Consider the following 24601-nt stretch of genomic DNA (forward strand, 5'->3'; position numbering starts at 1 on the left):
GAGCAGGAGCAAGTGTTGTAGGTTAAAACATAGGTTAAAACGTATTGTATAATGGAGAAAAGTCTGTATTACTGTTACTGAAAATAAATCTGCATCTGATTATGCTATGTTAGCTACTTGGCAAAATAGTGTTTTTCTCTGAGGCATGGTAAAGCATGGTACTCACAAAAAAAATCAAGAAAATTAGATTTAAACAATAAGACTAAATGTGTTGAGCTATATAACAATAATTAGTTTTCTGTCTATAAACGTAACCAAACAGTTGTTCCCTTGTCTATTAAAACATGTAATATGTTAAAGCGTCTTTGGTGTTTCCATGGTTTCTACAAAATAAAACCGGAAACCGAGGGTAACGCGGGTATGACGCAATTGACAGGCGACTCCTCACACGTCCCGGAGTCTTGGTTAAAATTGCAATTTTCTCACGATTTACAAATAGTTGCAAACATTTGGGATATTGTAAGTACTCAAGTGAACAAAATATATAACACTGGCCTGGTGGTTTTTGGATATTTTACAGCAATAATCCAACAAATTGCACCTTTAATTTCCATATGTAGAACGTATCAAAATTGTGACAATAAATGTCACTTATTGCAAATAAAGTTAGCTTGCTTATCTTAATCCAGTGGATTTCTTCATGATCTCTTTTTGCACAGTGCAAATTTACAGAAAAAACACAGAAGAAAGCTGCAAGCAGAACGTGATGCAATATTCAAACATGTAGAAAAAACATGACAGATTCAATATGTGTACTTACATATTAACATTAAGCATGTCATTAATGGTTAAAAAAGTTTTTCAGGCATCATAAAGTTTCATTCATTGTATTTTTTACCTTTTCTAATTGAAAAGACACACAGTAGCCTATCTGCACCTCATGTGCATCAAAAAACTGATAAACACAATTACAATAGCCGCTGTACTTGTGTGTAATCAGCATGAAAGTGTCATTTTCAAGCCACATTCTTAAATTCATTGTACTGTGAGGTTATTTACATTCAACTGTACATTAAACATACAACAAATAAGAGTACATTACACTTTTCCTTGACTCTTATTACAGCCTCATTGGTTAAAATCAGTCCAAACCTCCATACTGAGAAGGCGTCTAATACTTTCATGTCCATTGAAAACTGCCAGTGTGGAGACCAAGCCACAGGAGAAACAGACCAGTTGAGTTTTAAGTGGTTCGCATTGCTAAAGCCTGTTCAAGCTCCTGTCTTCGTTGTTGAATCTACATAATATAAAAAAAAAATTTGCAAATGAAAAGAGCAAGTAATATTATCACTTTTGATTCTGACATACACTACAGTTAAAAGTGAAATATTATTCCAATTTAAAATAACATTTTTAATTTAACATTTTAAAATGTAATTTATTCCTGTGATGGCCAAGCTAATACTTAAGTCTTCAGTGTCACATGATCCTTCAGAAATCGTTCTAATACGCTGATTTGCTGCTCAAGAAACATTTATTATTATTATCAATGTTGAAAACAGTTGTGCTGCTTAATATTTTTGTGGAAACCATCATACATTTTTCCAGGATTCTTTGATAAATATAAATTTCAAAAGAAGAACATTTATTTACTGTCTTTATATATTTATTTACTTTATATACTGTCACTTTAGATAAATTTAATGCATCCTTGCTGAATAAAAGTATTCATTTCTTTAAAAAAAAAAAAAAAAAAAAAAAAAAAACTTACTGACCCCAAATGGTTGTATGTATCTAACATGATTCATTGTCACATTCCCTCTTACCTTGCAATAGAAATAGCGACTGACAGCTTCCTGAGACCAGGGCTGGTTATAAAACTCCGCTCTCCTCTCTTCCTCTGGATTTCCAACTGTATCCGTCATCAGCTGCAACCAAAAAATCCAGTCCAGTTCAAAACAACAAAAAAGACTTTCTTTAAAAGCAGTTACATCCTTTCCACCACTAGGTGAAGACACTGTTTCAAAAATGTTAAATGTTAAACTTGTACAAACCTGATTTGGACATACATAAAGGGTGCATAATGTTTTGATATTTGATATAATAATATCCTATATGGCTATGATTTAGAGCATAGTTTACATTCACCTTAAGATCCCGGTTCTGGGAGCAGATCCAGTCCTGGATGTAGCCCTTGGGGTCTCTGGAGAAGCTAAGCATGAAATCTCTTTGGATCTTAAGTTGGTTGATGGACTCGATAGTTTCATGGATCTAAAAGAGAAAAGTTGACGATGTGAATTTTAACTATGAATGTACATAATGTTATGCAGAAATTGTTTTGAGAAATTTTGCGCACAAAAATTATTCTTGTTGCTTCATAACATCAAGGTTGAACCATTGTAGTCACGTCGACGGTTTTAACTATGTCTTTAGTACCTTTCTGGACCTTGAAAGTGTTGATTATATTGGTGTCTATGGACGAGTAATATACCCCTCGGATTTCATCAAAAATATCTTAATTTGTGTTCTGAAGATGAACGAAGGTCTTACGGGTGTGGAATGACATGAGGGAGTAATTAATGACAGAAATTTCATTTTTGGGTGAACTAACCCTTTAAATAAAACTACATAATGAGGATATTCAAATAATGAATTATTTTCTACCCAGATCACTCTCGCATTTTAACAAAAAGCTCCTTCTGACCTTGTTGTCTAGGGATGCAATCTCTTGTTGATTGGCTGTGGACAGCAGGAATCCATTCATCTGACTCTTAAGGGGATCATCAACTTCAACATCAATGTCATAGCAGGCTGTCTTCTTCTGGTCATTTGGATCCACACTGATAAAATAAAAATAAAAAAGGCATTTAAAGGAACAGTTCACCTGAAAATAAAAATTATGTCATTAGTTACCCACATGCCAATTTAAAGCAATATGCTGTTATTTTTAAGTGTATAAGTGTAACACAATAATACATAACTTATAATGCTTTTTGTCCTTTTTGGAGCGTCACACAATGATCTTCTGTTGTAAGGAAAAAACCCATTCAAAGAATCTTTAAAAAATATGTTTCCATAAAAAAATAACAGCAATACAGGTTTGGAACAATTTGAGGGTGTGTAAACAATAGATTTTTTTTTAAAATTCTAAAGGAAAACAGCCCTCTAAAAGGTGCATTCATGTCACAGGCCTTAAAATTGTAAATGTAAACACACTAATTTTATGGCTAATTACCTGATAACATGATTGATCACAATAGGATCAGGCGGCAGCAGCAGGTTGGTTAGTCGCTGAGGGATCTCACAGAACTTTAGACGAGGACAGTCGAAGATCTGGGGTATATATATCATATATATATATCAGGTATGCTAGCTATCAGGCAAAATGTTAACATCAAAATGAAGAGAATATTTTATATGACAGAAATATGTCAGTGCCTGCTGGAAATATTTATCACAGTTGATGTACTCCTTTTCATGAGAATCCTGCAGCTTGTTGGTCTTGACGTACTGCCATAATGCCTGGATGATGCAGGAGCGGGTTTGAGTGTGGATGCCAAGGAGACGTGCGAGGCGAGGATCCAACTTAAACTGAGGAGGCTGAAATGCACAATGGATAAAAGAAATGAAATAAACACATTCAGAAATATCTGAACTGAACTATACAGTTATAAAACATCCACATATTTACTACATTATACCTACTATTAATAATTTAAATTCAGTATACTTGAGTAGCTGACATTACATGCCCATGAACTTTGCATAAATTGATCAAAAGTGACAGTAAAGACATTTACAAAAGATTTATATTTCAAATTAATGCTTTTGAACTTTCTGTTCATCAAAGAATCATGGTTTTTAACATTATTAATAACAAAAATGTTGCTTGAGCATCAAATCAGCATATTAGAATGATTTCTGAAGGATCATGTGACACTGAAGACTGGTGCTGAAAATAAGATTTGCCATCACAGGAATAAAATGGATTAAACTATTTTAAATTGAAATAATATTTCACAATATTACTGTTTTTACTGTATTTTTGATCAAATAAATGCAACCTTGGAGAACATATGAGACTTCTTTCAAAAACAAAGTATAAGTATAAAGAAAAGTGTACATCTTAGCTGCTGTAAATGGTCACAATTTCTTTTCCAATGCATTCACTAGTTCATTTAAATGCTTCCAAGTTGTGACAAAATAATTTTTAAAAATACAAATATTAAATTTAATCCAATTTCATTTGTTATAATCTCACAAAAACATCATGTATAACAGCTATAAAAGATTTAAGACAATTTTTTTTAACTGTTTTAGATGGGTGTAGCATGTGGTTCAACTGGAAATTGGAAAATTCATGTCAAATACTCAAATGCAAATCTATTTCATTGTCTCTTTTTCAGGATCTTAAGCTCTATTGTTTAAAAACATAGCTTTAGTTTTCTGACAAGCCAAGCTTCTTCCCATCAGGATGTAGTTAGCAAAGTGAGAACTGCTGTAATTAAAAGAGCCATTTGCTCGTTACTGTATAGCTACTTGAATTAATGACTCGACTATAACTGTTAACAACAGTGCTTTTCAAGATGGGAAAGAGCCATCACTATGCAGATGAATTTCTAATTGGTGTCTTTCTCAATACATTTTGTAAAATAATTGCTACAGTAACTTCTGTTTGTTTAAAAAAATACTTTAATTTAAACTTTATTTCAAGGTTTAAATTAGATTTTTAGCATAGCCTCAGACTTTAAGACCCCAATGTAGATTTTTCACATAGTTATTATTTAAAGAGTTTGATGTCATGCACAGAAAACTAACTACGGCATTCAAACTCTCCAGTAATAATCCAGCATTCCTGCACACACCTGGTAATCCAGCATGAGCAAGAGGGTACAGCGCACATTCACATCACCGGGCCTCTTCACCTGGAAGCCGTCTGTCTCTTGGGTTGTAGGGGTGCGGTGCCACTGTTACGAAAGGTACAAACAAAAGGACTATCATATATAACTGCAGCACAAGAATTACACTGCAAATTCATACTAGATTTTGATATTTTCTGAAGAAAAGTAGTGTTTGTCTGTGCTTAGGGTGTTTGCCAGGGCATGCAGTTGTATTCTGGTTGGTTTTTATGTAGTCTCTGATATTCTGTGGCCAGATTCACAAATCATTCTTAAGAATAAATTTCTTCTTAACTGCCAATTTCTTTCTAACTTAAGAAAAAGAATATTTTGTATTCCCAAAAACTTTTCTTAAGATTGTTCTTAAAGGTGCCCTAGAACCAGTTTTTACAAGATGTAATATAAGTCTAAGGTGTCTGTGAAGTTGCAGCTCAAAATACCCCATAGATTTTTTTTAAATACATTTTTTAACTGCCTATTTTGAGGCATAATTAGAAATGCGCCGATTCAGGCTGCGGCCCCTTTAATTGCTTGCGCTCTCCGCCCCCTCCCGAGCTCTTGACAAAGTTCACACAGCTAATATTACCCTCAAAATGGATCTTTACAAAGTGTTCGTCTTGCAGCATGTCTAATTGCGTAAGTATTGTATTTATTTGGATGTTTACATTTGATTATGAATGAGTTTGATTGTGCTCCGTGGCTAAAGCTAACATTACACACTGTTGGAGAGATTTATAAAGAATGAAGTTGTGTTTATGCATTATACAGACTGCAAGTATTTAAAAATGAAAATAGCGACGGCTCTTGTCTCCGTGAATACAGTAATAACCGATGGTAACTTTAACCTCATTTAACAGTACATTAGCAACATGCTAACGAAACATTTAGAAAGACAATTTACAAATATCACTAAAAATATCATGGATCATGTCAGTTATTATTGCTCCATCTGCCATTTTTCGCTGTTGTCCTTGCTTGCTTACCTAGTCTGATGATTCTGCTGTGCACAGATCCAGACGTTAATACTGGCTGCCCTTGCGTAATGCCTTGAACATGAGCTGGCATATGCAAATATTGGGGTCATACATATTAATGATCCCGACTGTTACAGTCGGTGTTATGTTGAGATTCGCCTGTTCTTCGGAGGTCTTTTAAACAAATGAGATTTATATAAGGAGGAGGAAACAATGGTGTTTGAGACTCACTGTATGTCATTTTCATGTATTGAACTCTTGTTATTCAACTATGCCGAGGTAAATTCAATTTTCAATTCGTTGGCACCTTTAAGGCATGAAGATGAATTTTTTTTTTTTTTTCACATGAAAATTTTTTTAAATATGTAATTTTGATGATGAGTTTTAAGGGATAAAATTATTGATTACAGGGGGACTTTAAGAAAATATTTGAGAACTTTCTTAAAAATGTTTAAAAAAATTGCATTTAGGAACATTCTTATGAACTTCTTAGAATTTATCTTAACTTCTTTCTTAAGAAGATTTTCTTAAAAAAACCACCCCCCCCCCCAAAAAAAAAAAAAAAAAAAAACTGTATTAACTATAGGCCACTTATGCACTGTTTATGCACACAGGATATACATTCAAGCTTGAGAGTGAATAAAAATAATCAGGCTCTTAATGTGTTCTCAATTGCATTTTCCCTCAACCATCGCATGTTTCAGTGCTTTTTGAAAGAGACAACATAATGGCAATGACTCACAGCTCAACTCAATTAGCTTTGCTTGACATTGGAGGTTTTTTCAATGGTGTCCTTCTAGGCAGGTAAATCACTCTTTTTTATCGCCTGCCTCAAATTGGTGTGTGTTGTGATGAAAACCCACAGTCACCAAGGACAATTTAAAGAGCTGCCGAATGAATAAACTCAAATGCGGCCAGTTCCAATGGGCCGGAGGCACGAGGGTCACTCCTTGAGAGCCGCAGACCACTTCTCTGAATCTGCCTTCCCTAAATCTGAATGTCCCTAACAAAGTGCATATAAATATTAAGTGCTTGAGGCAGCTGGGAAGGTTCCCGTGTGTAATGTAAATGCCTGAGTGTGTCTGAATAGCACCTGTGCACAATGGTTCCTCCACTAAAATAGAGTAAAGCACACTTGCTGAATACAAAGCCTCTCAGAGTTCAGGGTGCTGTAAAAGGTTGTATAAGTGTTTGTTTTCAGAAATGCATTTCTTTTCTCCCAATAACGCTGCCCAAAGCTCTGTGCCGGCTGCAGTGTCATCACTCCACAGTGTCATGGGCAACTACCTTACGTAACCCGTCGCTATGGAAACCACGAAGACATGTTTTACATGAAGAACGGTTAACTGAACTTTTTATTATGACATTGAATTTTCTATTGAATTCCTATCCAATCTGTCACACAGTGAGGCCAGGAGATGCTCGTGGATGCATACTGAAATGTGACAATTTCACCCTGAGTGACTGTCCTCAACTTTGTTTGAAATGTAAAGAGGACACTTGAGATTCTCCCTTATTAAAAGCATTCATCTTTTGTTAAGATTGAACATCAAATATGGTTTGACAATACTTTTTATTGTCGTATGTTGAGCGAGTTATTGCTCACCTCCACTAAGTGGTTATCAGGGCCGTACAGATCCTTGTCCAGCTCAATAACAAGGCTTTTAAAGAAAGACGAAAACTTCCTCTTTTGTTTTCCAGGCTAAAGTGCACAGGGAATAAAAGTTGAAGTTGAACAGAAAAGAATGAAGTTAAATACAATTTGAATGAAGAATCCTAAACAAACATTAGTATCAGAAGAATAGTATCTGCTCTTAACATAATTAAATTGTCCCACGCAATTAAATTAAAGTCTTTTCGAGAAAAATATTAATCATTTGAATAGATTTGTTCTAGCTTACGAACTTAAATACAATTTATGTCTGCTAGATGCAATAAAAAGGACTAAATTGGATACAGTTATGGTCAATAAAAATTATTCATGCATGGATTAAATTAACTTCCATTATACAAACGTAAACCGATTACATGCAATGAAATTAAGTTGTGTCATCAATTGTTACATTTGCTCATTTTAATTAACTAAATTGAACAAGCAGCAAAAAATTGATTTTTTTGACTGACATTTAAAATAATAATAACAACGATCATGACAAATGAATTCAACACTGCATTATAGAACAGATGGTAAGATTATGAATGCAAACTCAGTGCTTACATCATCCAATAACTTGCCCTCTACACGCAGCTCCCATGATGCAATGCTGCCCTCAGAGTCCTCTGCATCAGGTTTGGCAGGGTTGAAAGTGTTCGAAATGTACAAGCGTAGCTTCCGCTTTTGCTAGACCCGAAGAGCACATTTTTCACGTCATAGTTAACTAGGAGTAAGTAAAATCTCACTATAAATGTGTATTTGAAGTGAAATCACATACCTTCATTGGTCTTTTGAGGGCTTCCTGTATATCCACCCTCTTCCTCATAATGGTTTGGTCAAGTTTGCGCTCAAAAGCCAGGAGGTCCATGTACGCCTGGGACTCTGGCACCAGTTCACGGATCTAATGAAAAGGCATTCAATGTTTTTAAATGTTTTCTAAGCAGTTCGATGATATTTAACACATATAGTGTAAGGTATAGTGCGTTATTTTCCCTGAACCATTAACTCTCTGGTTCATTATCAAGCTTGGTTATGACAGAAGATCAATCAATTTGTGAAGCTAAAACTTAATAGTGCAGTGGTTTTCAACTGGTTTCGATTCAGGCGCCAGATTTTAAGTTGGACAAAGTGGAAACTCAAAACAGTATCAAAGTATTTTATTGTGCACCAAATCAACAACAACAGAAAAATAATAATTATTATTATATTTATATATAATATGTGACCCTGGACCACAAAACTAGTCATAAGGGTATGTTTGTAGCAATAGCCAACAATACATTGTATGGGTCAAAATTATCAATTTTTCTTTTATGCCAAAAATCATTAGGATATTTAGTAAAGATCATGTTCCATGAAGATATTTTGTAAATTTCCTACCATAATTTTTTTTTGAGTGGATATGCATTGCTAAGGACTTCATTTGGACAACTTTAAAGGCAATTTTTCTCAATATTTTGATTTTTTTGCACCCTCAGATTCCAGATTTTCAAATAGTTGTATCTCGGCCAAATATTGTCCTGTTCTAACAAACCATACATCAATAGAAAACATATTTATTCAATATAAATAAAAAAATGGACCCTTGTGACTGGTTCAGGGTCACATATATTATATTAATGTATTTTTATTAGGGCTGTCAATCGATTAAAAATTTTAATCTAATTAATTACATACTCTGTGATTAATTTATCTAAATTAATCGCATACATAATTTTTGCTGTGAAAGTATTAAATATTTCAATTCGTCTTCGGTGGTGACAGACATGGTCATCCACACAAACAGTAATAAGTGCCCTACCCACGTGATCTGTGAGCCCGATACTGACAATAAAGTATCCGTCACTCTCACTGAAATTCTTTCTTGCCCTCTTTGCAAAAAAAAAAAAGAAAAAAAAAAGTGATTTTATAGCTTTGTAAGAGAAGATGCTTTTTTGCTAAACCTGAAAAGTATTAAAAAGTAGCATTTTATATTAACTACTAATATAATTTTCTACCATATACAATTGAATGCACCTAGCTAACAACAGCTTGCTTTGTTCTAGTTTCACCTCACTCCAGTCTAAACTAACTGATTTTATTGGTAGGCCTAATTTACTACACATTGTCATTTAAATAACCTGAAAATATTGTGGATTATTAAGGCTAATTTTACTAACCACTCTTGCTAAATGGGGTAAGCACACTTATGTTCTCATTTCAGAGTTGTTCGAGTAAATGATTCATTATAGACCGTGTGGACAGATCAGTTGTTGTCATGATTCATTAAAATGAATCTGTTCAAATGAGTCATTAGGTCGCGAATCGGACATTAGCGGTCGTTGACGCGTAGCGTTCGAATCGTGACTGTTATTAGGACATCGCAAAAGATTTGTCAACACAGAAAACACTTCACCACTGGATAGGATTTTCTTTTTGTTACAGAAAGTGTGGTTTATGGCAGCTGTACGTGCAGGGGGCCTGTCAGAGAAGATGAGGTGATGTTCTTCTGAGCACTATTCACACCCAGCGGTTATTCAGGAAAAACATTCTCCGAATGCGCCTCGTGAAACATGGATTCGGTCTTACGAACTTTTAGCGTTGTGTCAGTTGATTTAGATTATTATGTGTGAGGTAGAGAGAGTGCAAAGATGGTGCTTACTTTGAAGACAGAGAGAGCTCGCGCGCATGAGGGAGGAGCTCTGCTCGTTCTGTCCGTCAGCGCAGCAGTCGTCTCCCTCCTTCATACAGTCGAATGGTGGCTAGAACCATAGACATCATATATGATGTCTATGGCTAGAACCAGAGCCATAGAGAGATGGCTCCAGGTTCAAAGGTCATCACGGAATGGATTAATCTTATTTTTTTAACGCATTATTTTTTCTCAGATTAATTAATCGAAATTAACGCGTTTTTTGACAGCCCTAATTTTTATGCATTTAAAAATTATATAAAATATATTTATGTCATTTTTAATAAATTATAACATTAAATGGTTGCACTTTATTTTACAGTACATGTACTTTCTTGTACTTACAGTGTTCTTACCTAAGAAAATACTGGTAATATAAGGTAACTACAGGGGTTAAGGTTAGGTTTATGTGTAGGTTCAGGTTTAGTAGTTATTACTGTAATAAGTACATAGTATGTACATGGGGAACATGACTGTAAAATAAAGTGCTACCCATTAAATTATTTTATTTATATAATTAATTTATAATAGATATAGTACATGCAAAATTATTAACAATTTTGGTTTCTAAAATTTGAATTTCAATGATTTCATGCTCAGATGAAAATCCACTGCCTAAAACACATTCTGTTCGTCACGCAAGTGAACCCATATTTAATGTAATCTTTTTTACCTTAGATTGAGGAAATGATGAGGTAAAACTCCTTTAGCATTATGATTAAAATAATTATTCATATCCTGACAATTACAGATATCCTAGTCTAAATTTATCAAAATTCTAGGCCACACCAAGTCAGTTATTATTAATGAACTGATCAAACATCAAACGATTAAGATTTTCCCATGTGTTTGCACCACTTTACTAAGTCAATGACAGTTTAACATTCTTATTCTCATTTGTTACTGAAACAAATGATGTATGTCCTTGCGTGATACACAACAAAATTGTGACTTGACTCTCTCCTGATTTTCACAGTGTTGCATCATTCTCTCCATCCCATGTGACCTCCAGCATTTTACAAACCCCATCACAATGAATTAATACCTTTCAGTTTGCCCTACAAAGACATTAGGAGGACTGGCCATTTCAAGAACCAACATCAACTCCAATTCCTGCTATTGTGGCGTACCACTGTGTCACATCCCGATGGAGACATTTTACCTAATCACTTGTGTGCCTACACTCACATGCAACCACACACCATCAAATTCCTTGGGAATCAAACCCTTTTCCACCGACAGAAAACACCAAATACACAAGAGAAGTCTTTGTGACACACTGGACTCCTCTTACCCACCCCTTTCACTTTTTTTTACCCCCGGAAAAAAAAACAAAATCAGCGCAATTACCTGTACCGTGCAATCACTCTTGACTTGGCGCTGAAAATTAAGAGATGAATAAACAAACACAGACAAACAAATAAAAGCCACAATGATGGACCTCACCCTCTGAGGGAGAATCTTGTCTGCCATTTTTCTTCTCTTGGCACTACGGATGGGGGAAAACAGAGAGAAAGAAAGAAAGAAAGAGAGAGAGAGAGAGGGAAAGCATGTTACTATGGTGACTGATAGCAGAGTCCACCGGCCATCTGCTGAATAACTGGGACCCATCCAGACGTTTTTCCAGCTGTGTGTGTGTTTGTGTGTAAGTGTGTGTGTGTGATCAGAGAGAGAGTATAAGAGGGAGAAAAAGACAAACAGAGATTGAAACTGAAAATGAACACTTTATTATAATTATGAATGCATAAATATTAATTTTTTTGTGTATGTAAGAGAGGTTTCTTGCTGCTTTAACATCTGGCTGTCTCAGTTATTGTAAAGGGCCGTTCACACAGGACACGTTCTTGCATTCAAAAATGGTAAGATGTAACAGAATGTCTGGAAACCTCTTTATTCATGTCAAAAGATGCTGAAAAAATAGCAAGACGTGACTGAACAGTAAGATACATCCTTCTTGCCATTGTTAACATACCATGTTTGTAATTTTTACAGAAAGGGACTGTAAAAATGCTACAGTAAAAACCTGTCGACTCTTTAACTGCAAGTTACCTTACCATATACAATTAAAAAGTGCATTATAACAATTATGTTTTTTTTTTTTAAATCAATAAAAACTATGAGTTACTATATAATTTACAGGGAAAAACAGTAAGAGGACATTCCCAGAAGTCCCTGAGTGACACATCTCATCTGATTATATTTTATTCAAATAATTTTGTGCTTTTTTGTTATTAGTACTGTACATTACGTGATTTGTATCATTATTCTGACGTTATTTTTGTAGCTTGTTACGAAATATAAAGTCTCTCACCTCAGAAAACCGAACGTTACTGTTTTGTCAGACGTTATACTGTGCTCGTAGCGTGCACGCGCAAATGTAGCGGCGCGCGCTTTATGCCACTTTAAACAAAGTGCAAGAGAAACTACGAGCATGTAAAGTCGTAGTTACGTTGTCAATTAGTAAGTCATGAAATAAAAGTAAATAAGGCCTAACAATAAATCACGCAACTGGTACATCGTGTGTTAGCTGGGAAGGATTTATAGTCAAACCAAAAATTATTCACACATTTTTGATATATTTTTACTAGTGGGTGCAGGACACTATAGTTCATTTATGTAAGTGAGGATAGTGAAATAAAGTAAACTGTGACATATTATACCCAAAACTCCTTCATACAGTGGACTACCAGTAAAATTGATAAAAATCTGAAACCAAAAATTATTCAGACACTTTGACCTGACCATTTTGCTTAAGTGTTATCTGACATAATTAAGATTTTTTTTTTTTCTGACAGATTAACTGAGATCTTGTCATATTTTATTACCATTTTTTTTAAAGGGGTGGTATAATGCCATTTTTACAAGATGTAAAGTAAGTCTCTGATGTCCCCAGAGTGTGTATGTGAAGTTTAGCTCAAAATACCCCACAGATCATTTTTTATAGCATGTTAATTTTGTCACTTTTTGAGGGTGAGCAAAAACGCTCCGGTTTTGTGTGTGTCCCTTTAAATGCAAATGAGCTGCAGCTCCTCAGCAGAGGGTGGGGTTTCACGAGCTCATGTTAGCGCACAGTTCCAATAGGGTCTAGCTGCAGCCTGAGGGGGCGAGTGGAGCTCCACTCTCGAACAGGAAATACGTCACCTCCAATAGTTTAATTACTGTATTTGCATTATTTGTAAGGGTAGGTTTAGGGTTGGGGTAGGTGTAGACATTAGTAAAACAAGTATTTGCATTACTGTAAAGGGTAGGTTTAGGGTTGGGTTAGGTGTAGATGTAAGTAAAACACAAGTGGAGGTGACGTATTTCCTGTTCGAGAGTGGAGCTCCACTCGTCCATGGTCTGCAGCCAGACCCTTCTCCACAGTGTTAGCAGCGCCAATGGACGGGTTACTTCCTGGTTGTCGTTAAGCCAGCTCGGGCACTTCCGGTGAACTATTAGCTGTTCATTCTGTAGTCGTCGTACATCGACACAAAACCATCTATGGTTGACTTTTTAATGTTGTATTTATATTTTAATGCAGTTATTACATTTACCTAATTTGCCAATAAACCAGTTTTATTGATTGCAATAAAGACGAAGCTATTAGGACCGTTTAAAAACGCAGTGTCTGTAATTAGACACGCACACACATTTTTTCCCCAGCACTTCAAATGTTATTTTTAATGTGATAACCACAAACATTATTTGAATCCTTCTGAAATTGTCCCCATTGTAAAACCGAACGTTTAAAAATGTAGGAAATTTAACATTTGATAGAAAACACTTATTTAAAAATAAAAAAGACAGTAATTAGCACTTTAACCAGCAGGTGGCGGCAAAGTAGCATTTATTTGCGCACATATCAGCTATTTCCTCTAAACGTTTTTCATTTCGTTTTTGACTAAATATTAAACATTATAAAATAACTAGGTTTAAAATACATTAAAATTTTGTCAATGTGACGTATGAAATACTCACAAAATCTTATGAAAAACAATAACTTTTATTGTGAATGAATTACACAGAAAGCGAGCACCGCACTCTCTCTTATAATCACAGCAGCTGCAGTCAGTGCAGCACAAGATCAATGATTTCAGCACACTTGTGAAAACACACATTTTATTCAATTAATCTAACTAAAGTGCACAATAAATCTTTAATTTTTGAAGCTTTTTTTTCACATAAAAGTGTGAAAACTAATGGTCGAATTGAATCTAGCCGAGGAGGAACATTGAGGTACGTCTTTATTTATTTTTTATTTTTTTATGCTGTCTTACGTTTGAATAACTAAATTAATGCTATGCCTGACTATTTAAGTGCCTATATTCTGATTATAAACTAAGTATTACACTACTGATGCTCAACACACCAGCAAAAGACATCTCACCGGAAGTTTTCGAGCTGGCTTATATTAATGCGGAAGTTCTAAAGAACGCTCCGTGCATATAGTCCATTACCTCACACAAACTCATTGAAAATGTCAGAAACTGTTCAGCCTTTTATGTTCAAACCGAAGTCGGACAATGTTGGAGAGACTAAAGAAGAAGTGACAACATGTAGAATGCAACAGGACATTTCTGAATGGTTAGTTGATAAATTTATGTAGCTAATGTGAAGTTAACTATTTTAAAGTCATTGATTAGCATATTCTGTCATGATAATCTATAAATCGTTCGTGTGGGAACTGTTGTAAAATGCCTACAGAGTCAGAGAATATATGCTGCATGAAGATAGAACAGGTATAGTTTAGTTTAATTACGGTTATAACTTATGTTGGCATCTTGCTTATGACATTTGTGTTATGTAGCCTACTGTATTGCAATAACATGGCCTCACCCCTGTGTTGCGTGTTCTCTGGGGCAGTTATTTTGTATATTTTTAAATTATATATATATATATATATATATATATATAAAATCCTCCCATGGTCATTACAACCTAATGACCATGGGAAAATGAATGTGGTGTTTTGTCTTTGTGTTTATGACCCTGTGCACTGTATTATCCTTGTTTTCCAAAGAACTCTGATGCATCATGTGGTTCTCTGTTTTACTACATGTATTATCATGGTGGTTATCACTAGATTTTAAGGTAAAAAGCAGATTTTTGGTATCACTTAAAGAAATGCACAGTAATAAGCTGAAAAATGTACAGGCACCAATATGTTATCTTGTAATACTGGAAACATTGTCACAGTGAATTTCAGGCAAATACAGCTGCCATTTTTACTGTAAATTTAATGAGATATTTAAAAAAAAAAAAAAAACAGAGCAGATCAACATAAGAACATGTACTGTGTGAGCAGTCCATAACATTTGGGAAACCAGATCTTTGCGGTCCAAATGTCTGAAAATACAGACTTCTAAAATGTCATTCCCAGCATCAATTTGGACCACAAAATCTGAGTCGCATCCAGTTGCTGTTTTCAGAAAGACGTTCCCATACATGATGCATATAATTCGTTAGTGCAGAAAAGTTTTTCCACTGACAGACATGCCACACTCCTACGGACACCGAGAGCTCCTCAGGTCCACAGTCGAGGAGCACATGACCCCGTCGGAGCAGGAAATGTCTGTCCACGTTCACATCCACACCCCCTCTGGAGTATAAACTTTCTCATGGTCCGACTCTTCCACCCCAAGCCACACTGCTCCTCCGGGAGAGGCTGAGAGATGCGGTGGGGGGTGTGAGAGTGAATGCCTTCTTGCATTTTCTTGATCTACAATTAACAATTAGTGCATTTAGGTGGAAAACGTGCGTTTACTGAACGTAGGGCAACGATAAGACTGAATTAACACAAACAGCATGACAGAAGGGTCATGCAGTCCGCATACAAAGCTAACTGAACGCAAACGCATGTTCTACTTCACATGCACTGGAACAGGACATTCATCCTCAGGTCATGTCAACAACTATTGCCTCCATTTAGTGGATGTCATTTTTTATTGGTTTTTACTTTAATCTGTTACCTTAAAGGGTTAGCTCACCCAAAAACGAAAATTATGTCATGTCGTTCCAAACCCGTAAGACCTTCATTCATCTTCGGAACAAAAATTAAGATATTTTTGATGAAATCTGAGAGGTTTCTGATCCTCCATAGAAAGCAACGTAAGTACCACATTCAACGTCCAGAAAAGTAAAGACACTGTTAAAACAGTCCATGTGAAAGTATTCTCGTCACTTCATAACATTACGGTTGAACCACTGCAGACACATTGACTATTTTAACAATGTCTTTATTACCTTTCTGGACATTGAAAATAGTAATAACATTGCAGTCTATCGGAGGTCAGAAAGCTCTCGGATTTCATCAAAAATATCTTAATTTGTGTTCCAAAGACGAACGAAGATCTAACAGGTTTGGAACGACTTGAGGGTGAGTAATTAATGACAGAATTTTCATTTTTAGGTGAACTAACCCTTTAAGTGCACACATGCATTGGGGGAAATATGGTCCAGTCAAGTTTGATTCTGCAAACGTGAACAAACCAATCAGGCAGCGACATGTCCATCACAAACTGTCAAACTAACATGCAGCAGAATAAACAGCCTACTTGGATCCAATTGCAGGATCTGACTGGGCTTCTCTCATGTCCATCTGTCTCGCAGATATCTCATTTGTTGCTGGAAATCCAAGTGGTTTCCTATAGGTTGATTTGGGGTACCTCTAGTTAGTTATTTAAACAGTAGAGATGCAGTATATAGATGTAATAATATTGGCTGATTTTAAAGGTGCCCTAGAATCAAAAATTGCATTTACCTTGGCATAGTTGAATAACAAGAGTTCAATACATGGAAATGACATACAGTGAGTCTCAAACACCGTTGTTTCCTCCTTCTTATATAAATCTCATTTGTTTAAAAGACCTCCGAAAAACAGGCGAATCTCAATATAACACAGACTGTTACATAACAGTCGAGATCATTAATATGTACGCCCCCAATATTTGCATATGCCAGCTCATGTTCAAGGCATTAGACAAGGGCAGCCAGTATTAACGTCTGGATCTGTGCACAGCTGAATCATCAGACTAGGTAAGCAAGCAAGAACAACAGCGAAAAATGTCAGATGGAACGATAATAACTGACATGATCCATGATTACATGATATTTTTAGTGATATTTTTAAATTGTCTTTATAAATGTTTTGTTAGCATGTTGCTAATGTACTGTTAAATGTGGTTAAAGTTACCATCGTTTATTACTGTATTCACGGAGACAAGAGAGCCGTCGCTATTTTCATTTTTAAACACTTGCAGTCTGTATAATTCATAAACACAACTTCATTCTTTATAAATCTCTCCAACAGTGTGTAATGTTAGCTTTAGCCACAAAGCTTTCCCTCTAACTCATTCAGAAATAAATGTAACATCCAAATAAATACTATTCTCACATGATCTGACGCATGCATGCAGTATGCATGACGAACATCTTGTAAAGAGCCATTTGAGGGTTATATTAGCTGTATGAACTTTGTAAATGGACTGTATTATAGAGTCGCGAGCTCGATGAGCAGGGAGCACGAGATTTAAAGGGGCCGCAGCCTGAATCGGTGCATAGTTAATGATGCCCCAAAATAGGCAGTTAAAAAAATTAATAAAAAAAAATCTATGGGGTATTTTGAGCTTCACAGACACATTAAGGGGACACCTTAGACTTATATTACATCTTGTAAAAACTGGTTCTAGGGCACCTTTAAGAGATTTTTTCGGTAACAGTCACTATTGTACACAATATCTGAATTCAAAAGTTTCGGTTGAGATTTTGTTTTAGAAATTAATGCGAGGTTGTATTAAATTGATCCAAAGTCACAGTAAAGACACTTAAAATGTTACGAAAAATTCTATTTCAAATAAATGCTGTTCTTTGAACTTTCTATTGATCGAAAAAAAAAAAAAAAGTTAAAAAAAATGTATCAAATGCATCACATATATATTAAGCAGAACAACAGGTTGTCAATATTGATAATAATTAGAAATGTTTCTTGAGGACCAAATCAGCATATTAGAATGATTCTGAAGGATCATGTGACACTGAAGACTGGAGTAATGATGCTGAAAATTCAGCTTTGCATCACAGGAATAAGAGACATTTTAAAATATATTTAAATAGAATGCCACAATATTGATACTGAATATTTTATTGTGCATGCTCATTTCCCTTTTTTACCATCATCTATTTTTCACTTAAATATAATCTTTAAAAACACTAATAAGGACAAAAATGTAATCCACTGAATGAATATCAATGAAAATCCATTTTTCATATTTGTAGCACTGAAAATGATTTAAAATATTAATACTTAAATAATTTTCAGTGCTATAATTTCAATGCTATTTTATATTTTATTTAGACAAAATAGTATAGATATATACTTAAAGGGATAGTTCACCCAAAAATAAACATTCTGTCATTAATTACTCACCCTCAAGTTGTTCCAAACCTGTATGAATTTCTTTGTTCTGCTGAACACAAAAGAAGATATTTGGAAGAATGTCAGTAACCACACAGATTTTGCCCCCCATTGACTACCATAGTATTTATTTTTCTTACTATGGTAGTCAATGGGGAGCGAGATCTGTTTGGTTACTGACATTCTTCCATACCAATTCATACAGGTTTGGAGGACTGAGTAACAACTGGAGGGTGAGTAAATGATGACAGAATTTTCATTTTTGGGTGAACTATCCCTTTAATAAGACCCATTTATCAGTTATCAGTCATAACATTAAAATAATAAGCAGCTTATCTGTATCGAGCAGAATATCTGTGCATCCCTATGAAATAGCAAGCTGATTCAACTCTAGCTTGGAATGCATTAGGATTGTTTTGTATTTTCATAATCCAAATCCAACATTTGTTAAACAACTTTGAATTTTCTAACATGATCTGTTGAATTCAGTAAGCTGCACATCAATAATCACAACTGACACCCTTACAAGCATAAACAGTTAAAATGAAAACACAAGGACAATTACAGTATAGCAACAAGACAGATGAAAACCTGTGAAAACTAACAGCAAATTCCAAACGTCACTTTCATGCCCTTGGGAAGAGAATGCTATTAGCAGGGTTGTTTCAAATGAAAATGAGCAATGGAATCCCTTCACAAAGGTCCCTACCACAAGGCTGTTTGTGAAGTTTTGAGGCGATCGTGACTTTAAGGACACAATTTTGCCATTTGTGATCACATGATCCTGATGTGCATTTAAAATATCTTTGAAGCAAATGCCACAAAGAGAGCAATGTGAATCAAACAAGACATAAAGATTCAATGCATTGTGCTAGGTCTTATTGGCTACAACTCTAATATCTATAAACAAGAATTCAGATGTCAAGCTAGCTAACAGTCCAGTTCTGATTATAAAGTGTCACATATGCGCCATTTAGTACAGCCTATACTTGGACATATGAGACAGCAATGCACTGCAGACTTCAGACTATTTCAGAGTAGTTCAGAGTTCTGTGCTTAAGTAATTATTTAGGATAACTGTAGCACTATTAATATTTACCATTTAATAGCAATCAAAATGTTAAGTTTCTAAAATTACAGCACATGCACTAGCCAAACATAAGATATTTCAGTCACTAGAGAGCGCTATACTTGGCAAGGGCTCCATGGTGAATTATATGAGCAAAAAAAACCTTAATAAAATTTCATATAGGCATAAGAAGTGCATAAAAACCAATATACGCCCAGTTTGCTCTCTGGGAGTACATGTCTATTATTTCTCATCTGTTGCATGAACTGATCTAAAATCAACAGACAAAGTGAGAGGTCAGAGAACAGTGTCACTCACTTTCTGGGACGGTTCTGGACAGGGGGAGGTTGCACGGGCTGGGTCGGGGCGGGGCGTTTTCGGTTGGGGTCTAGGGCTGGGTTAGGCATCCCTGGTCGAATTGGCGGTGTTCCTCCATATGGAGGTCCAGGAGGCCCCATGGGAGCTCCTTGATGGGGCATCCGTGCCCCTGAAGTCATCCCCGGACGCTGTGGGGATGAGAAATATTTAGAGTAAAGGTCAGGCACCAAAACATTTCTTTGTTGAACTTGCTTGACATGCGTTATAGGAAGTTTACCCCAAATATATCTGACACACAATACATATAAAGATATTTTTTTCACAAACAAACAATTACAGCAAATTCACATAATACACAAAGAGCTTTTAAGATAAGGCACTACTGGGTGCTGTAATGAGCTCCTCCTCCAGTATCCGAAGCTGAATTAGGCCAGGGACTCTCACACCTGTGCCTGTCATTTCTGAAACGACAGCTGCTCGCCCTCTACCGAAACACAGAGGTGCTGGGAAAGTCAGTCAAACGCAGTTTAAAGGACAACTGTGCAAACTGTGATTTCAAATAACTTCCATTTCATTTCTGAATTTTTAATTGAATAGCGATCACAATAATGTAGATTTTACAATAACAATCAATTCATTAACATCAGTTAATGTGATAGCTAAAATTAAATTTGCATATAAATAATAATTTTACAGTATATATTATTCTAGGTTATTGCTCATTTATGTATACACAAATATGCAACATTTTCGTTGCATAAATTTGTATAAATTATTATTAACCAATTACATTTAAATTAAATTAAAACATGATATTATAACATCATAACATAAAATGATCAGTGCTGGGTAGTAACTGATTACATATAATCTGGATTACGTAATCAGATTCCAAAAATGAAGTTCTTGTAATTAGACTGTATTTCATTTTAAAATACTTGTAATCAGTCTACAGTTTTCAATTTTCTTTCTCTTTGTATTTTTATATCAATATGGTACAAGATTATCCTATTCAAATCAATGTGATAAATGAGTTAGGTCAAAAGTAATCTAAAAGTAATCCAAAAGTAGTCAGATTACATTACCTTAAATGTGTAATGTAATGGATTACGTTACTAACTACAATTTTTGTCATGTAATTTGGAATCAGTAACTGACTACGATTTGTAAGTAATCTACCCAGCACTGAAAATTATAACATAGAAACAATAGTGTATTTAAAAGTTAACATTTTTAGTGTTATGTTAGTTCATGACACTCAATGAATTAGTTAATGTTAACAAATTAAACCTCACTGTAAAGAGTTACCCGATTGAAAAGAGGTTTTTGTCCTGTTATTATTTCTCAGATTAGTTTGTGTGCTGCAGAGGAGATTTGTGGTCTGTTGTTCATGACTCATAATGGCAGAGTTGCAAAGTCCCTGTGACTCTCTGGATGTGCACCAAAGTTGTGGAAACATCCAGAATGTGAGCCAATGTCCCCAGCTCCAAGTCCTTCCTACAGTGGGGGTACAGCACATCCCTGCCGGAGATGATCCCGTATGGTGCTGTGACCCTCATAACCCGATCATTGCTTTCCAAAGTAGGCCAAGCGCCAGGGGTGTCCAGGCCTGGTCCAATCTCAGAACATCTGAGTGAAGAGGCAGTGGGATGTGAACATGTGGACGCAGCGGGAACCGGTGCAGGTCTCTGCACGCCTCTGCCAATCCCTAGCTCTCAAGGTCGCAATGGAGGTGTTCAGGGCACAGGAGGAGGCAGCAGCACTGGACTATCATAGAGGATAAGTTGCAGAAGAACACTTTCTGGATGCTGCCATGCCAGACTTATACTATATATCAGATTGGAGGTAGCAATATCATTTTTCTCAGATCAATAACAATGTGAATCTTTACTAAAAGGGAAAAGATATCAATGGGTTTGTAGTGATACAAACTGTTAAAGGGACAGTTCACCCCAAAATGAAAATTCTGTCATTAATTACTCACCCTCATGTCGTTCCAAACCCGTAAGACTTTCGTTCACCTTCAGAACACAAATCAAACCTGCTGCGTATCCAATGAGGTTCGTTCTCGTGTGTTACGCAGCATGTTTGAGTTTCTGGAAGAGGTTTGTTCACGCACGTCAGTTGAGCTTCTGTTTATTTTCACTGATCAATGTTTATATGTGAATAAAAGCCTAAATTAAATCTGTTCATCATATAAAACAATCGAGTCTATTCAGAAAATTTTGGTTAAACTGCTTGATTCATATGGATTAGTTTTACAATCTCTTTATGAACTTTTTGAAGCGTCAAAATGGTAGTCACGTACCTGTCCATGGAGGGACTGAAATCTCTCAGATTTCATCAAAAAGATCTTCATTTGTGTTCTGAAGATGAACGAAAGTCTTATGGGTTTGGAATGACATGAGGGTGAGTAATTAATGACAGAATTTTCATTTAAGGGTGAACTAACCAAATAACACTAACAAATAATGAAAAGGTATTGAACTCAATTTTTTAAAAGAAATTAAAAATATATAATAAAACCAGATAAAATAGTAAAAATGTACAAGGTCAGCTAGCAACCAACCTTAGCAGGCCAAGTGAGAAGTTAGAGATTACCATAAATACCCCTAAAGAGCCTGCATTCAAATCCATTCAAATTCATAAATAGCCTTTTTTGGGATAATATTACCAATACAAATAGAGGATTAGTATGTCTTGAAGGTTACTTCAGCAAAAAGCCTCTAGATATAATACCTTTTATTTAGTCTGATATCATGCAGCCTCAAAGTAGTTGTATGACCATCAAAAGTTCTCAAAAGTCTCCATAAACCTTTCATTCTTCCACATTTGTAAGCAGTACACACCCTGAAACACACACAATCAAGTTTGCTTCCACTACATGTTCAGAACTGAATAAAATAACACAGCAGCATTTTTATGTGTGATCTACCCTCCTGATACACACCCTCCTCTGCCTGCACACACACCAAAAGAGCATCCTTTATTTCATACTGGTGGTACTCGTCCCTTAAAATACAAGTATCTCTCTCATACTTCAAGCACCGGCGTTTCTCTTTCCTTGCGTATCCTCCTCCATTTGTTAAATATAATAACCTTTCACCCTTTCTCCTACACTGAGTCCTCCTCGGCTGTTCCTGTTTTTTAAAAAAAATAATCTAAATAAAAATGATCGGTAACAACCGCTGCATCTTAGTTCTCCAGTGAGCAGAGCCATTGACACGCTTCCACATGCACAAACACGCTCACTCACTCACCACTCCATGGACGAGAAACTCAAACAGTTTACTCTTGGTGGCTTTACGAGCTCCTCCGGCAGAATCCTCCATGTCCATTTATAAAAACCCCAGTCCCTCTTTTGTTTCCTCTATTCCTGGGTACCTCTGCCTCTGTGCGCTTCCCTCACTTTTCTTCTCCTCCAAAAGAGAGTGCTCCCTCCCTCCTTCTCCGCACTCTGACGTTCCCTTTCTCCACTCTCTCTCTCTCTCTCTTTTTAAAGCATGTCAGCGTGTGGCCAGAGTCGAGTCTCTCTCTCTTTCTCGCTCGGTTTTAGAGTAGCTTCCCTCACAGATTCTGGGTTGGGAAGGATGGGGGTCTGTGAAGGGGGCTGTCGCTGGACCACCAATGTGTTGAGGAATGCTGCTGAAAATAGTGACACTACCAAAACACAGCCACTGTGCTGTTCCAGTGGACAGTTATTTGGCAGTACATCATCTGTGTGCTCTCACAGCTGGTTATTAAGGGTAAAGTCTGAATGACTAACTTTAGGGAATCTCTGAAGGAGTGTTTCTACAAGGTTTTGAAGAATTGAACTGTTGTAATGGGCCCACTTAGAGGGGACCTATAATACTGTGAAGTTTCAGCTCAAAATACCCCACAGATCATTTATTATAGCTTGTCAAAATTTAAGTGTGAGCAAAAACACGCAAACATTTTTATGTGTCCCTTTAAATGCAAATGAGATGCTGCTCCCATCCCCCTTTCCAAAAGAGGGTGGAGCTTTAACAGCTTGCGCTTCGGTTGCTCAACAACAACAAAGCTGGAGAATCTCACGCAGCCAAAATGAGGATTGTCAGTAACGGTGTTCAGCCTTACATTGTTCAAACCGGAGTCGGACACTGATGGAGAGACTCAGGAAGAAGTTACAACTTATAGAATGAAACTGGACATTTCTGAACGGTTAGTGGATAAATTTATGTAGTTGCTGTGGAGGTGATTCAACTCATCGACTAGCATGTGCCGTCATGTTAATCTTTTGTGCAAATCCAGCGTTGAATTGACCCTCGTTTGTAAAGCAGTCTGGCGTAAAATGACGGCATGATAACAACACTCTACTACAACAACTCTTCCTCTTCTCTAAAGCAGCCCAACATGGCCTCGTCCCGTTTGTTGTGTGTTTTCCAGGGGTGGGGTTTATGTAAACTTTAGGGTTAGTGATGTCACTAACCCAGGAAGAAGCTTGTTGTAATCCTTACCAGCTGTTTGTTGTAGTCAAACAGAATTCCTTAAAAGAAAATATCTCCCTTTGCATTGAACTTTGAGCGTCGTAACTTTGCAGATGTTGTTTATGCTCTAAGAGCAACATTACACACTAACTATAGTTAAATAAGTGAAATCAAACAACCACCCATTTAAGTAAGCAATTAAAGGGATAGTTCACATAATTTTTTTTTTACTCATGT

The 24601-nt window shown here is 35.9% G+C and overlaps 1 protein-coding gene across 8 annotated transcripts in view; it reads right to left on the minus strand.

The window, feature by feature from the left end:
* Window positions 1-476: 476 nt before the first annotated feature.
* smarcd3a (SWI/SNF related, matrix associated, actin dependent regulator of chromatin, subfamily d, member 3a) overlaps window positions 477-24601 on the minus strand; it is a 25675-nt gene continuing 1550 nt past the window's right edge. The window contains exons 1-15 of one of the 8 annotated variants that reach the window (XM_048164285.1): window positions 23177-23385; window positions 19917-20104; window positions 16671-16760; window positions 11488-11626; window positions 8245-8367; window positions 8031-8153; window positions 7419-7514; window positions 4806-4907; window positions 3379-3540; window positions 3176-3273; window positions 2921-2965; window positions 2645-2780; window positions 2089-2211; window positions 1767-1868; window positions 477-1237 (exon numbers count right to left, since the gene is read on the minus strand). In XM_048164285.1, the coding sequence (XP_048020242.1) occupies window positions 1184-1237; window positions 1767-1868; window positions 2089-2211; window positions 2645-2780; window positions 2921-2965; window positions 3176-3273; window positions 3379-3540; window positions 4806-4907; window positions 7419-7514; window positions 8031-8153; window positions 8245-8367; window positions 11488-11626; window positions 16671-16760; window positions 19917-20104; window positions 23177-23254 (1659 nt within the window). In that variant the 5' untranslated portion in view covers window positions 23255-23385 and the 3' untranslated portion in view covers window positions 477-1183. Of the gene's footprint in view, window positions 1238-1766; window positions 1869-2088; window positions 2212-2644; window positions 2781-2920; window positions 2966-3175; window positions 3274-3378; window positions 3541-4805; window positions 4908-7418; window positions 7515-8030; window positions 8154-8244; window positions 8368-11487; window positions 11627-16670; window positions 16761-19916; window positions 20105-23176; window positions 23386-24601 lie in introns of those variants that run through there. The other 7 variants (XM_048164290.1, XM_048164288.1, XM_048164289.1 and 4 more) reach the window with 7 other exon arrangements.

This window comes from Megalobrama amblycephala, linkage group LG17, assembly GCF_018812025.1.
Source record: "Megalobrama amblycephala isolate DHTTF-2021 linkage group LG17, ASM1881202v1, whole genome shotgun sequence".
NCBI classification, from domain to species: domain Eukaryota; kingdom Metazoa; phylum Chordata; class Actinopteri; order Cypriniformes; family Xenocyprididae; genus Megalobrama; species Megalobrama amblycephala.